At 46.6% G+C, this 17,349-nt stretch overlaps 1 protein-coding gene across 1 annotated transcript in view; it reads left to right on the forward strand.

Moving 5' to 3' along the window:
* CACNA1I (calcium voltage-gated channel subunit alpha1 I) overlaps positions 1 to 17,349 on the forward strand; it is a 665,843-nt gene that overhangs the window by 382,747 nt on the left and 265,747 nt on the right. The window contains exons 13-14 of the mRNA XM_073549592.1: positions 4,179 to 4,269; positions 4,430 to 4,623. Of these exons, the coding sequence (XP_073405693.1) occupies positions 4,179 to 4,269; positions 4,430 to 4,623 (285 nt within the window). The remainder of the gene's footprint in view (positions 1 to 4,178; positions 4,270 to 4,429; positions 4,624 to 17,349) is intronic.

The raw sequence follows: 17,349 nt of genomic DNA on the forward strand, positions 1-17,349 counted from the left end.
TTTTTGAGCAAATCTTGTCCTCAATTGCTTAAGTGGAAAATATTAAAATGACCTTATTGGTATGCGTAACACAAGAGTCTTCTGTTATGTGGCAGGGTCAAGTGTTTCATTCATAAAGTGTTTGGCACTCCAGGGTCAACATCAATTTACTGTAATAAATTTAGATCTAGCCAGTTACGGCACCCAAAGGCTGATTGAAGGGAATCTGTCATCAGGTTTTTGCTACCTCATCTGAGAGCAGCATTGTGTAGGAAAATAGACCCTGATTCCAGTGATGTATCACTTAGTTTACTGGATGCAGCAGTTGTGACACAGATGTAGCACGTAGGAGAGCTCAGAAAGCTTTACCTGCCCACACCAAAGCTCTCATTGTACATTGTATATTTATAGCAAGCTGTTAATCAGTGCTGGGGGCGTGGTTAGCCTAGATCTCATGCGGGACCTAGTCCGGCAGTAATAATCTCCTGCTGATAAAACACTCATTGTATTGAAACAGCAGCACACAGCCTAATAAGTGACACATCACTGAAATCAGTATCTCAGACCTTACCTCATGCTATGCTGAGATTCCATAGCCAAAACCTGCTGATATTTTCCCTTTAAATAGACCATAGGCAGTGGACTTTTCACTCATAAATGTCAGACTTGACAAACTGACAATAATCAGTTATCAGTTGGGCCTTGGCTACAAAGAGAATATTTCTTTGCTTTTCATGGATCATAAATATTTGTTAAAATTAAAAGGTCAACAGATGTGACTGTTCCTCCATGGGATAGTCTCTTGATTATTTTTGCTCTCCTTCCAGCCTTGGCTATCATGACAACTACAGGTTTTCTGCTCAGACGTTTTTGGCCTTTTTGCCGTCACTCTAGCCTCGATAGCAACACAAATGAATTCAGACCAATCCCTTAAATTAAAGGGGTTGTCCTGGACCTCTGAATCGCTCATCAATATCAGCTTGGAGGCAGTCTAACACCTCTCATCCCTACCTATCAGCTGTTTGCAGATCAGATGTATACAGTGTACAGAGCCAGAAGAGCACAGCTCCGCACACTGTGTAGTAGCCATTCTTGGGTACCGCTGCTCAGATCCTATTCACTTCAACAGGGGATAAGCTGTAGTAAATGAGAATCACTACTGCACAGTGCACGGAGCTGTACTGATCTAGCATTAATGATAGGTCAACAATATCATAAGGTTGGACAATCAGATTAAAATCATGTGCATGCCCTCTTCAGTTAGCCCTGGTATGTGGGCTAACTTCCATAACTAGTTCTGCCTTCATAGATGGACGCTGACTGTCCTGCTTTCTCACACAATGAAAAAATAATGGAAGTATACTGTGGGTACAGAAAGTATTCAGTCCCTTTAAAATTTTTCACTCTTTTTTTTCATTGCAGCCATTTGGTAAATTTAAAAAAGTTCATTTTTTTCTCATTAATGTACACTCTGCACCCCATCTTGACTGAAAAAAACAAATGTAGAAATTTTTGCAAATTGATTAAAAAAGAAAAACTGAAATATTACATGGTCATAAGTATTCAGACCCTTTGATCAGTATTGACTAGAAGCACCTTTTGAACTAGTACAGCCATGAGCCATGAGTGTTCTTGGGAATGGTGCCACAAGTTTTTCACACCTGGATTTGAGGATCCTCTGCCATTCTTCCTTGCCATTTTTTGGTCTCTCCATAGATGCTCAATTGGGTTTAGGTCAGGGCCCTGGCTGGGTCAGTCAAGAGTGGTCACAGAGTTGTTCCAAAGCCACTCCTTTGTTATTTTAGCTGTGTGATTAGGGTCATTGTCTTGTTGTAAGGTGAACCTTCGGCCGAGTCTGAGCTCCAGAGCCCTCTGGAAGAGGTTTTCATCCAGGATATCTCTGTACTTGGCTATATTCATGTTTCCTTCAATTGCAACCAGTTGTCCTGTCCCTGCAGCTGGAAAACAACCCCATAGCATGATGCTGCCACCACCATGTTTCACTGTTGGGATTGTATTGGGCAGGTGATGAGCAGTGCATGGTTTTCTCCACACATACCGCTTAGAATTATCACCAAAAAGTTCTATCTTCGTCTCATCAGACCAGAGAATCATATTTCTCATAGTCTGGGAGTCCTTCATGTGTTTTATAGCAAACTCTATGTGGGCTTTCATATGCCTGGCACTGAGGGGAGGCTTCCGTCGGGCCACTCTGCCATAAAGGTCTGACTCGTGGAGCGCTGCAGTGATAGTTTACATTGTGGAACTTTCTCCCATCTCCCTACTGCATCCATGGAGCTCATCCACAGTGATCTTGGGGTTCCTCTTTACTTCTCTCACCAAGGTTCTTCTCCCGCGATTGCTCAGTTTGGCTGGACGGCCAGGTCTAGAAAGACTTCTGGTGGTCCCAAACTTCTTCCATTTAAGGATTATGGAGGCCACTATGCTCTTAGGAACCTTGGGTACTGCAGAAATTCTTTTGTAACCTTGGCCAGATCTGTGCTTTGCCACAATTCTGTCTCTGAGCTCCTTGGCCAGTTCCTTTGACCTCATGATTCTCATTTGGTCTGGCACTGTGGGCTGTGAGGTCTTATATAGACAGGTGTGTGCCTTTTCAAATCAAGTCCTATCAGTTTAATTAAACACAGCTGGACTCCAATGAAGGAGCAGAACCATCTCAAGGAGGATCACAAGGAAATGGACAGCACGTGACTTAAATATGAGGGTCTGAGCAAAGGGTCTGAATACTTCTGACCATGTGATATTTCAGTTTTTCTTTTTTAATAAATTTGCAAAAATGTCTACATTTCTGTTTTTTTCCGTCAAGATGGGGTGCAGAGTGTTCATTAATGAGAAAAAAAAGAACTTTTTTGAATTTACCAAATGGCTGCAATGAAACAAAGAGTGAAACATTTAAAGGGGTCTGAATACTTTCCGTATCCACTGTATAACAGTTATAGATACATTAACTGCTGGGTAAGGATATGTATATACAGATAGTCTTTGTTTAATGCTAACAGAGGATTAAACAGTGATAATGATAAAATTCAACAACCAGATTCGTCTCTGACATCATGTGTCGGGAACCAGCTACCAAAACTCCTTACACATTAGCATGTTAGCCGATTCCGTTCGGCTTACTTTAGTTTAATTTTTATAGGGACCCTTAAAGGGAACACTATTAACCTGCAGATATGGGGATAATCTGCTGGTTCATAGTGTTTCATAGCTGTGCAGCTCCAGCAATGAGAGCCCCGCTTCCAGGAGAAAAGTAACTTTATTCCTCCCAGTAGCCTCCAAATAGGCGTAGCCGATGCAGCTTCAGTTACCACTTAGCACATAGTGAGCGGCAGCTGTCACCACGTCCCGAAACTGACTGACAGCTGGATCAGTACTTATGCACTGCTTATCTGGCTGTCAGTCAATGCCTATGCCGCCGCTGACTACGCGCTGAGCAGTGACCGAAGCCACACCTCTATGACTGAAAGCTGGAGGCTGCTGGGATGAATGAAGTTCATTTCCACCCCGCTGCCGGACTTTCAGCGGCCACACGGCTTTAGAAGACGATTAACATGGCAGCTTCCCTTTAAACTCTAAAATGCATTGACTTCACTGCTTACAATTCTTATAAAATTGTTTTATAGGAATATAATGAAAAATGTATTACTGTACAATACAACTATGTAATAAAATAGGTAGTCTGTACTGATGACAGCAGCAGGAGTAAGGAACACTTTATAATGAAACCTATTTTTCTGTACCCAACAAAAGAAGAGCAAGATGTTCCAGGTTGCCTCTTAGATATTGTGGATGTGCCTTATTTCATAAAGGGGCATCTTTTTCTTCTTTCTTTTGGGTACTTACCGTATGTGTATTTGCATCAGTTTATTTACCATTCTCATGAATATTTATGGTGCCACAGCTTAGTTATCGCCCTAACATTTTGGTGAGATGATTTGTAAAAGCCTAAGTAACCCCAATGTTCAATGTAAGGTGAAGGTGAATCTATAGTGCAACAGTTGTATCGGTTCAGAATTATGATCCTCTGTTTGGATGTCTGCAAAACACAATTAATGGTACAGAACAGGCAGTAAATTGCTCAGTGACCTTCATACAGTTTCACTATATTGTTCATCAATAAATCAGAATGAAACATAAATGAATATAATGAATGCTTATTACAGTTTTCTTACTCGCAGGGTGATGCGAATAGGTCATATTCTGATGAAGAAAGGAGCTCTTCAAACATGGATGACTGTGACAAGTATCGTGAAATCCAGACTGGGTCAGGTAAGAATAAAAATATCCATTATGTTCACCACTCAAAGTGTCCTAATAATAGGCAAGGCACCGATCCTGTTTGCTTTGTATGACAGCAGGACAAATCGTATATGTAGCCCGTGTAATTGTCAGTAGATGAACATATCAGCTCTATTAATTGTATGTTTAGATCCAAAGCTTTGTACTGTTCCAATGACTCCAAATGGACACCTAGAAAACAACCCTCTAACAAGCCAGCAGATCTCAGGAGTGATGAACATGTCCAGAAATTCATTACAGAGGGATCAAATGCATATAGCCATGGACGGCAGGAAAAGCAGCGTCATGTCACTAGGACGAACGACCTACGACCAGAGATCTCAGGTAGGTGGTCATCTCAGTGAATTTGGACTGATATCTAGAATAGTTTTCATGATCACAAAGTGGAAAAATTGGGAGTCTTTGGTGGTTAATACTTTAGGGGAACCTATCGTTTTGAAAATGGAATCTGATCTGCAGGCAGGATGTTATAGACCAGAAGGAGTAAATCAGATTGATATATATATTTTTGTGGGAAAAGTTTCAGCAAAACTTGTATTTTAGTCATTAAAATCCCTGAAGTTTGTAGTTATGAGTCCAGTGGACGGGCCTATCAGTGATTGATAGTCTTCCCTGTACTGTGTGTGCAGAGAGAGCCTTCGATCACTAGTAGCATTGCCTACTGGACTAATTTACATACAAATATCAGGGATTCCAATTTAAACTTGATGGGCATTTCCTGAAGGAAATACATGGTGCTTGAACAGCGCTGCCAGCTTTAGCACATTTGGCACCTCGGTAGCCACTTTGGCCACTTGGTAGCCACTTTGGCACACTCGGCCCCTTGGTAGCCACTTTGGCCACTTAGTAGCCACTTTGGCACATTCGGCACCTCAGTAGCCACTTTGGCCACATTAGCCACTTTAGCCATGTTGACATATGCTGCCACTTTGCCTCAGGGGCCACTTTGGCGTTCCGGGCACCTCAGGGGCCACTTTGGCACACTGTCCTTCTAAAGCCACTTTGGCGTCCGACTGCAGTGATGGTGAACCTTGGCACTCCAGCTGTTGTAAAACTACAACTCCCAGCATGCCCAAACTGCTGCAGGTTGCAAGGGCATGCTGGGAGTTGTAGTTTTACAACAGCTGGAGTGCCAAGGTTAGCCATCACTGGGTCGGGCTTTTCAGAAGCCATTGGCGCGCTGTGCCTTTAAGACCTTGAATCAGCGATCTGTCAGCTTCTATAAGCTAATACGGGTCATGTGTGGAAGCTGCATTTGCATAGCTGCCATCTTTGTAAGGTCACTGCACCTGCGCTGTGGCTTCAACCCATGTCAGTTGGGGGTCATGAAAAGGTCGCCATTAATTCCTATGGGAAAATTTTTGCTTAAAATGCGATTTTTAAAAAAACTACAAATCGGATCGACTCCAAAAATACATAGCACACCTGTCCCCACCGAGGACTACGAAACGCCGCCTGAACAGGGTCTCTGCACCGAGCGGTTTGGGCCGCATTAAATGCGGAATACGCGGAAAAGAAGAAGTAGAATAATAACTAGATGTGTATTTCCTGAAGGAAGTACAGATAGTGCTTTGAAATGGTGCCCGGGCTGCCCCTTTAAGAGAGACTTGCCTGCTGCCCCTGCAAGACTTTCAACTCAGGATCAATTTTAACTGTGGGTGCCTCTCAGGGGACACTTTGGCCTGTGGGGCCCCTCAGGGTTCGATTTGGTGGGCGGGGCCCCTCGGTCCGATTTGGTGGGTGGAACCACTCTGGGTCTGATTTGGTGGGCGGGTCCCCTCAAGGTCCGATTTGGTGGGTGGGGCCCTCAGGGTCTAATTTGGTGGGCGGGGCCCCTCAGGGTCCGATTTGGTGGGCGGGGCCACTCTGGGTCCGATTTGGTGGGCGGGACCCCTCAGGGTCCGATTTGGTGGGCGGGGCCCCTCAGGGTCCGATTTGGTGGATGGGGCCACTCTGGGTCTAATTTGGTGGGCGGGGCCCTTCAGGGTCCAATGTGGTGGGCGGGGCCACTCTGAGTCTAATTTGGTGGGCGGGGCCACTCTGGGTCTGATATGGTGGGTGGGGCCACTCTGGGTCCGATTTGGAGGCCTGGGTGGCTCAGCCTCCGATTTGTCGGCCAGGGTCGATCAGATTTGCATTTGTGCTTTGGGTTTCACTTTAAGAGCTGATATTATCTGTCAGAAACTCTGTCATGCTGTGGTCATGTAAAGTTCGTAGGCATTGGCATAGTAACTGGGTGTCCCTGAGCATATCAATGAGCTTAACTGCCACCTCCCGTCAGCCCCATGTTTTCCCTATGGCAAAACTTTCCCATTGAAATGCATTGAGACAATGCATTCCAATGAAGGGAATATGATTTTTCAAACGCAAATTGCGCAAAAACTACAAATCCGATTGACACGAAAATTACTTAGCACACCACTTGTGGACGTCGGCTTCGAAACGACGTCTCAACGGAGTCTGTGCGTGTAGCAGTTCGGGCCACATTAATTGCAGAAATCAACCGAATAATAATAATACTAGATGTGCATTTCCTGAAGGAAGTACAGATAGTGCTTTGAAATGGTGCCCGGGCTGCCCCTTTAAGAGAGACTTGCCTACTGCCCCTGCAAGACTTTCAACTCAGGATCCATTTTAACTGTGGGTGCCTCTCAGGGGTCACTTTGGCCTGAGGGGCCCCTCAGGGTCTGATTTGGTGGGTGGGGCCCCTCAGGGTCCAATTTGGTGGGCGGGGCCCCTCAAGGTCCGATTTGGTGGGCGGGGCCCCTCAAATCGGACCCTGAGGGGCCCTGCCCACCAAATCGGACCCAGAGGGGCCTCGCCCACCAAATTGGACCCAGAGTGTCCCCGCCCACCAAATCAGACCCTGAGGGGCCCAGCCCACAAAATCGGACCCAGAGGGGCCCCGCCCACCACATCGGACCCAGAGGGGCCCGCTCACCAAATCGGACCCAGAGTGGCCCCGCCCACCAAAATGGACCCTGAGGGGCCCCAGCCACAAAATCGGACCCTGAGGGGCCGCAGCCACCAAATTGGACCCTGAGGGGCCCCGCCCACAAAATCAGACCCTGAGGGGCCCCGCCCACAAAATCGGACCCTGAGGGGCCCCGACCACAAAAATCAGACCCTGAGGGGCCCCACCCACCAAATTGGACCCTGAGGGGCCCCGGCAACCAAATCGGACCGTGAGGGGCCTGGGTCCGATTTGGTGGGCAGGGCCCCTCCGGGTCCGATTTGGTGGGCGGGGCCCCTCAGGGTCCAATCTGATGGGCGGGGCAACTCTGGGTCCGATTTGGTGGGCGGGGCCACTCTGGGTCCGATTTGGAGGCCAGCGTGGCAGGCCAGGGTCAATCAGCCTCCGATTTGGAGTCTGGGGTCACTCAGCTTTCTATTTGGCGGCCGGCCCTTTAAGACTCATTTCGGTGCGCCGGCCCTTTTAGAATCACTTTGGCGCGTCGGCCCTTTAAGAGCCAGTTTGGCTCACTGGGCTTCTAAATCCACTTTGGCACACATTCTCTCTCAGGGGCATGCGTCATGTGATGAAGCTAGATTTGCATTTGTGCTGTGGGTTTCGCTTTAAGAGCTGATATTATCTGCCAGAATCTGTGTCCTGCTGGGGTCATGTGAAGTTCGTAGGCGTTGGCATAGTAACTGGATGTGCCTGCGCATATCAATGAGCTTAACTGCCATTTCAATCGCCTCAGGGCATGTTTTGACTGTGGCAACATTTTCCCACTGAAATGCATTGAGACAGTGCATGCCAATGACGGAAGAAAATTTTTTCAAACGCAAATTGCGCAAAAACTACTAATCCGATTGATACAAAAAATACTTAGCACACCACTCATGGATGCTAGCTTCGAAACGACACCTCAGCAGAGTTTGTGAGTGTAGCGGTTCGGGCCGCATTAATTGCGTAATCAACTGAATAATAATAATTAGATGTGTATTTCCAGAAGGAAGTACAGATAGTGTTTTGAAATGGTGCCCGGGCTGCCCCTTTAAGATAGACTTGCCTGCTGCCCCTGCAAGACTTTCAACTCAGGATCCGTTTTAACTGTGGGTGCCTCTCAGGGGCCACTTTGGCCTCAGGGTCCGATTTTGTGGGTGGGGCCCCTCAGGGCCCGATTTTGTGGGTGGGGCCCCTCAGGGTCCGATTTTGTGGCCGGGGCCCCTCAGGGTCCGATTTGGTGGGTGGGGCCCCTCAGGGTCCGATTTGGTGGCCGGGGCCCCTCAGGGTCTGATTTGGTGGGTGGGGCCCCTCAGGGTCCGATTTTGTGGCTGGGGCCCTTCAGGGTCCGATTTGGTGGTTGGGGCCCCTCAGGGTCCGAATTTGTGGCCGGAACCCCTCAGGGTCCGATTTTGTGATTGGGGCCCCTCAGTGTCTGATTTTGTGGCCGGGGCCCCTCAGGGTCCGATTTTGTGGTTTGGGACCCTCAGGGTCCGAATTTGTGGCTGGGGCCCCTAAAGGTCCTTTTTTGTGGGTGGGGGGCCCCTTAAGTTCTGATTTTGTGGGTGGAGCCCCTCTGGGTCCAATTTGGTGGGTGGGGCCACTCTGAGTCCGATTTGGTGGGCGGGGCCACTCTGGGTCCGATTTAGAGGGTGGGGCCCCTCAGGGTCCGATTTTGTGGGTGTGGCCCCTCAGGGTCCGATTTTGTGGCCGGGGCCCCTCAGGGTCCGATTTTGTGGCCGGTGCCCCTCAGGGTCTGATTTTGTGGGTGTGGCCCTTCAGGGTCTGATTTTGTGGGTGGGGCCCCTCAGGGTCCGATTTTGTGAGTGGGGCCCCTCAGGGTCTGATTTTGTGGTTGGGGCCCCTTAGGGTCCGATTTGGTGGGCGGGGCTCCTCAGGGTCTGATTTGGTTGGCGGGGCCCCTCATGGTCCGATTTGGTGGGCGGGGCCACTCTGGGTCTAATTTTGTGGGCGGGGCCCCTCTGGGTCCGATTTGGTGGGCGGGGCCACTCTAGGTCCGATTTGGTGGGCGGGGCCACTCTGGGTCCGATTTGGTGAGCGGGGCCACTCTGGGTCCGATTTGGTGGACGGGGCCACTCTGGGTCTGATTTGGTGAGCGGGGCCACTCTGGGTCCGATTTGGATGCTAGGGTGCCTCAGCCTCCGATTTGTAGGCCAGGGTCGATCAGCCTCCGATTTGGAGGCCGGGGCCAATCAGCCTCTGATTTGGAGCCTGGGGTCACTCGGCTTTCGATTTCGCGCGCTGGCCCTTTCAGACTCATTTTGGTGTGCAGACCCTTTAAGAATAACTTAGGAGCGTCGGCCGTTTAAGAGCTAGTTTGGCTCACTGGGCTTCTAAATCCACTTTGGTGCACATTCTCTCTCAGGGGCGTGCGTCATGTGATGAAGCTAGATTTGCATTTGTGCTGTGGGTTTCGCTTTAAGAGCTGATATTATCTGCCAGAATCTGTGTCCTGGGGGCGTCATGTGAAGTTCGTAGGCGTTGGCATAGTAACTGGGTGTGCCTGCTCATATCAATGAGCTTAACTGCCATTTCAATCGCCTCAGGGCATGTTTTTTCTGTGGCAACATTTTCCCACTGAAAAGCATTGAGAGAATTCATTCCAATGACAGGAAAAAAAATTTGTATTGCAAATTGCACAAAAACTACAAATCCTATCGACACGAAAAGTACTTAGCACACCACTCATGGACGCTGGCTTCGAAACGACACCTCAACGGAGTCTGTGCGTGTAGCAGTTCGGGCCGCATTAATTGCGGAAATCAACTGAATAATAAGAATAAGTTAGCAGCGTTCAGATTACAATATAGTGTTTTTTTCAAGCCACTATAATAAGAAGAGGAAGTTAGCAGCGTTCGGATTACATGATAGTGCTTTCTTCAAAGCACTATAAATATAAGAAATCGGATTACAATATGCTGCTTGAACCTAGAGGTTCAAGCACCATAAAAAATGTAAATTATTCTGAATATTTTCCAATAAAACTATTTATCATTTTACTCCGCTTCTCCTTGTGTGGTCCAAAGATTGGACTGCATGTGGATCACCCCTAGGGCTGTGGGATTACTCGGTACCGGGCCAGTGTCTCAAAGGGATGTGTCATGGTGGCGGTGACCCGGTCCGTGGCCCTGGGCATCCATGTAAAATTGGTGGAATTGAATAGAGTTTATATGTAGGTAGTTCGTGACACCACCTGTGGTACTCGACAATGAAGGTGTTAAGCCCACGCAGCGGTGCATATCCTCTGGGACAGGTGGTATAAGGCAGTAAAGATGGAATAGCTCTCCACAGGTAGAGCTGTAGTCCCAGGGCAGTAGTAGTAGGTGTTGAGGTAGATGGTGTATTGTTAGGCACAGAGATGTAGCAGTGCTGAGTAGGTTGGCGTAGGGAGAAGGCAAAGACACAGCTGAGTGCAGTTCCAATTCTTTTACTCACGTTTCTGGCACAGACAGGTGCCAGCTTCAGTGCCGCGGTCTCCAGATCAGGGGCTCAGTCAACTCCCAGGCAGGTGGAATTAACCCTTCCAGCACTCCCTTTCGTGTGTCTGTTCTGAATGTCTCCTTTCTAGCGCTAATCTGAAGTACTTGTAGTTCTGAATTACACTCAAGTCCTTTCTTCTTGATGTTATTTATAACTCCACTTGTATGACAGGCAGCTGTAGCCTGCTTCGGGGACTCCATACAATCATGTCCCGGCTCACACATGTTGCTGCTTCATCTTCGAGTCTTAGGTGGGAATAAAGTGGTCACAACTTCTATTCCTCCAGTTTCTGCTATAGGATCATTAGTATCACACACAGCCTCGTATACCGGCGCCCGGCCTTGGCGCATTAAATTTAGGAAAGGGCTCTGCACTAGCCCTCGTCCCCATTCTCTCTCCTCCTCATGTTCCGTTCTTATCTATCTTCCTTCTGAACAACTGAACTGATCTTTCATGCTTTCTCTTTCCTTGCAAGCGGCTCCAGCTTACAAGAGGCTGCTGCATCTACGTCCTTTCCCCGTAGGGGAGTCTGACCGCAGAGAGGTCTTCTCCTTGCTTCCCCCTGAGGGGAACTTCTCACTAAAGGGCCCGTTACTAGAGATGAGCGACTTTGCCTTTTTTATGAAAAAAGGGTTTCATGAAACCCGACTTTCTCAAAAGTCGAGTCGAACGAAATCGGCCGATTATCGTGAAAAGTCGGGAAAAGTCATGAAACATGAAACCCAATGCAAGTCAATGGGGAGAAAAGTCGTCAGTGAGTGGAGGACTGTAAACACACCTGGCATGAATTTTAACCCTAGAGGCGGCAAAATCTCTCTCTCTCCCTCTCCCTCTCTCTCCCACTCCAGCTACGCTACGCTACGCTTCTCTCATTGGCTGAAAAAAGTCACGTGCAAGCATTCGGCGAAACACGACTTTGGTACTTGGGTCGCCAACTGCATGGCCGACTTCACACTGTGGTCGGGTTTCGTTTCATGAAACCCGACTTTGGCGAAAGTCGGCGACTTTTTAATCTGACCGACCTGTTTCGCTCAACTCTACCTGTGACACATAATGATGTCCCAGCGATCCCACCAACTATCCGACATGGATGGGATCGCTGGGACATCGTTAGGCTGATTGCTGGTGAGCTGTCACATAGACAGCCCCTCCAGCGATCGGGACCAGCCAGCAAGCTGGTTTCTAATGTAAACATCAGGTATCCAGGAGACGCGGCTCTTGGATACCCGCTGTTTACCTTGGAAACCGGCGTACACGCTGGATTCCAAGGTAAATATTGGGTATCTAAGAGCTGCGCGGCTCCTGGAAACCAGCGTGTACGCCGGTTTCCAAGGTAAACAGCGGGTATCCAAGAGCCACGGCTCCTGGATACCCGATATTTACATTAGAAACCAGCGTCCAGCGTCGCTGATCGCTAGTCTCCGCTGCCACACGCAGCGATGCGCGCTGGCCAGCGGGAGACCAGCAATCAAAAAATGGCCCTGGCTGATCAAGCACGATCAGCGATACCCGGCAGGGGGGCCGGTTGCTGATCCCTGTCACACACGCTGTGGCGTCACAAAATCAGCGATCTCGCTAGCGAGATCACTGTGTGTGACGGGGCCTTAACTTCCTGTCAGCTTTCCCCTCTAGTGTTTCTAATCTCCACCCACCACCCAGCACCCTTCATGAACTAAAGCAGCTGCCATAAAGGGTGCTCTGCTGTTCTAAGGTGTCTATGCTGGATGTAGGTGCTGGAGTCTGGTCAGGTGTTACCATCTTACCTGGGAAGTGGGATACTGCACCTCAGGAGGAGGTGCAGTACCTCTGTGGCGACTGAACCCTCAGGGGCGCCACTTACCCCCCGTTAACCGCAGCACGTCCGCGGGCTGTAAACAAATGAGAATACAAGATGTTACTGGAACATACTAAATTCTGCTTTTTAAATTAACAGTAGAAAACATCTTCTCTTAAGGAGAGGAATATTATTTGAACATTACATAACATATTAATAACAGCCTATGTCCTAATACTATCTTATATTATGTCCTAAGTGCTATCTTACTCTTGTCACATTGTAAAGTGCTACTAGGACAACTGCTTTCGCCTAAGCCCTATCAGGTTCGCCACCAGGTCAGGACATTCTTAGTCCCTGTAACAATACCCTTCTTTGTTACTTCGTACAAAAAGGCACTTCAACCATTTTATTCGATACTATAATTCTATCTTATTCAGTAATACACATATATCAACACATTCCTATTTTACCTATATGACATTTTCAATAAAGTGCTATTCTCTAAATTCTTTAGTGACAACCGCCAAACTAAGGTTCGCCAATGCTATAAAACATACTTAGTTAATCATTTTTACATATCAAAAGGTGCTTATGTTTCTTTTGTCCCACAGTAAAAGGTATTTGTTATGAAACAGTTATCAAAATCCTATACTTATAAAACATTCTATATTTTTAAAACATTCTATTCCTATCACATAGTACAATTATAATAACATTTTTATTGGTACAAGTACTACAGTGATCAATGAAAAATGACAGATATTCTCCAAGCTGGGGTATCTTCAAATGTCCATGTTCTTTGTGGAGGACCCGCTCAAAACCTCCAACGGTGGTCTTGGGTGGGCTGCAGGACATGCTGGTCTCGCTGCTTAGACCCTGTCTTCGGCCACACCCAACGGGTTTTTCTTCAGGTCTGTGATTTTGTGAAATGATGGATTCTTATTTTTCCTAAAGACATATGTAAAACTAAGAAGGAGCACATTAACCCCTTTACTCCCAAGGGTGGTTTGCACATTAATGCCCAGGACAATTTTTACAATTCTGACCACTGTCCCTTTATGAGGTAATAACTCTGAAACTCTTCCATGGATCCCAGTGATTCTGACATTGTTTTCTCGTGGCATATTGAACTTCATGTTAGTGGTAAGATTTCATTGATATAACTTGCGTTTATTTTTGAAAAAAATGGAAATTTGGCGAAAATTTTGAAAATTTTGCAACTTTGAATTTTTATGCTCTTAAATCACTGAGATATTTCACACAAAAAACTTATTAAATAACATTTCCCACATGTCTACTTTATATCAGCACAACTTTGGAACCAACTTTTTTTTTGTTAGGAAGTTATAAGGGTTAAAAGTTGACCAGCGATTTCTCCTTCTTACAACACCATTTTATTTTTAGTGACCACATCACATTTGAAGTCACTTTGAGGGGTCTATATGATAGAAAATACCCAAAAGTGACACCATTCTAAAAACTGCACCCCTCAAGGTGCTCAAAACCACATTCAAGACGTTAATTAACCCTTCAGGTGCTTCATAGGAATTTTTTGAATGTTTAAAAAAAATAAACATTTAACTTTTCTTCACAAAAAAAATTATTTCAGGTCCACTTTTTTATTTTACCAAGGGTAACAGGAGAAATTGGACTGCAAAAGTTATTGTGCAATTTGCCCAGAGTACGCTGATACCTGATATGTGGGGGGAGAACCACTGTTTCGGCACATGGCAGAGCTTGGAAGGGAACGAGCGCCGTTTGACTTTTTCAACGCAAAATTGGCTGGAATTGAGATCGGGCGCCATGTCACGTTTGGAGAGCTCCTGATGTGCCTAAACAGTGGAAACCCCCCACAAGTGACCCCAATTTGGAAACTAGACCCCCCAAGGAGCTTATCTAGATGTGTGGTGAGAGCTTTGAACCCCCAGAGGCTTCACAGAAGTTTATAACGTACAGCCGTACAATTAAAAATCATATTTTTTCCACAAAAATGATCTTTTCACCCCCAATTTTTATTTTCACAAGGGAATCAGGACCCCAAAAGTTATTGTGCAATTTGTCCTGAGTACGCTGATACCCCATATGTGGAGGTAAATCACTATTTGGGCGCATGGCAGAGCTTGGAAGGGAAGTAGCGCCATTTGACTTTTTTGGCTGGAATTGAGATCAAACGCCATGTTGCGTTTGGAGAGCCCTTGATGTGCCCAAACAGTGGAAACCCCCAATTCTAACTCCAACCCTAACCCCAACACACCCCTAACCCTAATCTCAGCCCTAGACCTAACCCTAACCCTAATGGGAAAATGGAAATAAATACATTTTTTTAATTTTATTATTTTTCCCTAATTAAGGAGGTGATAAAGGGGGGTTTGATTTACTATTTATGGCGGTTTTTATGTTTAGCAGCTGTCACACGCTAAAAGACACTTTTTATTGTAAAAATAGTTTTTGCATCACCAAATTTTGAAAGCTATAATTTTTCCGTATTTTGACCCATAGAGTCATATGAGGTCTTATTTTTTGCAGGACGAGTTGACGTTTTTATTGGTACTATATTCGGGCAAGTGACATTTTTTTATCTCTTTTTATTCCGATTTTTGGGACGCAGAATGAACAAAAACCAGCATTTCATGAATTTCATTTGGGGGGTGCGTTTACACCGTTCCACGTGTAGTAAAATTGATAAAGCAGTTTTATTCTTCGGGTCAATACGATTACAGTGATACCTCATTTATGTCGTTTTTTTACGTTTTTTATCGCTTTCATGCAATAAAAACAATTTTATATAAAAAATAATTATTCTTGCATCGCTTTATTCTGTGAGCTATAACTTTTTTATTTTTTTGCTGATGATGCTGTATGGCAGCTCGTTTTTTGCGGGACAAGATGACGTTTTCAGCAGTACCGTAGTTATTTATATGCCTCTTTTTGATCGCGCGTTATTGCACTTTTTGTTTGGCGGTATGATAATAAAGCAGTTTTTTGCTTTGTTTTTTTTTTTAAGGGGTTCACTAAAGGGGTTAACTAGTGGGATAGTTTTATAGGGCGGGTCATTACAGACGAGGCGATACTAAATACGTGTACTTTTATTGTTTTCTTTTTTTTCTAAATAAAGAAAAAATATTAGGGAATATTTTTTTTCTTTTAATTTATTTTGTGATTTTTTTAAAATTATTTTTACACGTGTTTTTTTTTTTTTACTTTATTATATTGTCCTGGGGGGGACATTACTGTCTTTTGTCAGATCTCTGATCTGACATTTAGAACAGCGCTGTGTCACATCGGCAATCTGATAGGCGCTGCAGCAGGCTTCTTCCTGCCTGCCCTCAGCAGGCAGTGAGGAAGACGTCTCCGTGCAGGACCCTGAAGGCCCCTGCGGCCATATTGGATCCGGGGGCCTGCAAGGAGGATGACTCCGAGCAATGCAGCACATCGCGTCGCTCCGGGGGTCGCAAGGAAGCATGGAGGGAGCACCCTCCCTGTGTGCTCCTCTCCTATGCCCCCGCTACACTGCGATCATGTTTGATCCAGTGTGCCAGGGGTTAATGTGCCGGGGGCGGTCCGTGACCACCCCTGACACATAGTGCCGGGTGTCAGCTGTAATAATCAGCTGACACCCGGCCGCGATCAGCTGCGCTCCCCCCGTGAGCGCAGCTGATCGTGTGTGACGTAATATTCCGTCCTTGGGACTTAGGTCCCATTTCACATGGACGGAATATTACATCCAATGTAGGAAAGGGGTTAATAGGCGCTTACTATTTACAAATGGAGTGTCCGGCTCACTCAATGTTCATGATCTCCACAGTTCTTTTTAAAAGGAACAATTTTGCCAAAAACCCACCTGGGGTTAACTATGTACAAAAGAACATTTTTAAAGTGTACTGTTCACTTTAATGGGAAAATAATATTATGCAGAACTTGTAGAACCCTCCTGGGTATCTTATATACAATGAGAAGTCAGTTCAGTTCTCCTGACTAGCATTGCTCTACTATCAATCAGAAGCATCTAGTTTTGGTTGCTTGCATGGTAAAACTTGGGTGCTGCCACTTGATAGCTGTGCAAGCACAGGACCATTCCTGTCCACAGGCACATTGCATTGCACCATGATCATGGATTCCACACCCGGTGTCTGTGTGGCTGGTGTGCACTGTGTTGGTGGGTGTGTCAGGGGTTACAACAAGGTGTCATCAGCTGCAGTAGTGATGTTGTCGCTGGTTACCTGCATTTCTCCGGCACCGGACTCCTTCCATTGTGACACCGCTGTCAGTTGCGTCTGCAGCTTAACTTCTCCTTCCAGGAGCGCCAGGTCAGCTACCGACGACCGGTTGGAGCCTCTATCTTCCTGGCCGGGGGAGCCTCCAGCTCCCACCCCGCGCCCAGCAGTCATCCTCTCACCACTCGCCATGGCGTCTTCGTGGTGCTCTCCCTTCTCTTCCGCTTTGTTTCCTGCCACGGGGCCTCTCTCCACCCCCCGTGGGTGGTGTTTCTTTTCTTTGCCGCCATACTAGGCTAGGAGGCGGACCACTCCGTCTGTCGGCCATGATGCTGTCGCATAGAAGTAAAGGCAGGGGATGTTCATATCGTTTCGAGCTCTTTCTTGGGTGCCGCCCACGAAGGCACACCATACGTCACCGCCATGGTGGCCATCTTTACAGTCAAAATCACAGTCCAATAAATCAATTCCTTTGCACATCTTAGGTTTAGCTTTTCTCAAATCTTCGGCACACAGGACCCGGTGGCACTGATGTGACTAGCCTAATTGTCACAGAGTTATCGCAACAGAGAAGAGCCAGAAGACCTACTCCTGCACTGAAAAGAAGC

This window comes from Dendrobates tinctorius, unplaced genomic scaffold (assembly GCF_039654945.1).
Source record: "Dendrobates tinctorius isolate UK_male_01 unplaced genomic scaffold, ASM3965494v1 ptg000159l, whole genome shotgun sequence".
Classification (NCBI taxonomy): Eukaryota; Metazoa; Chordata; class Amphibia; order Anura; family Dendrobatidae; genus Dendrobates; species Dendrobates tinctorius.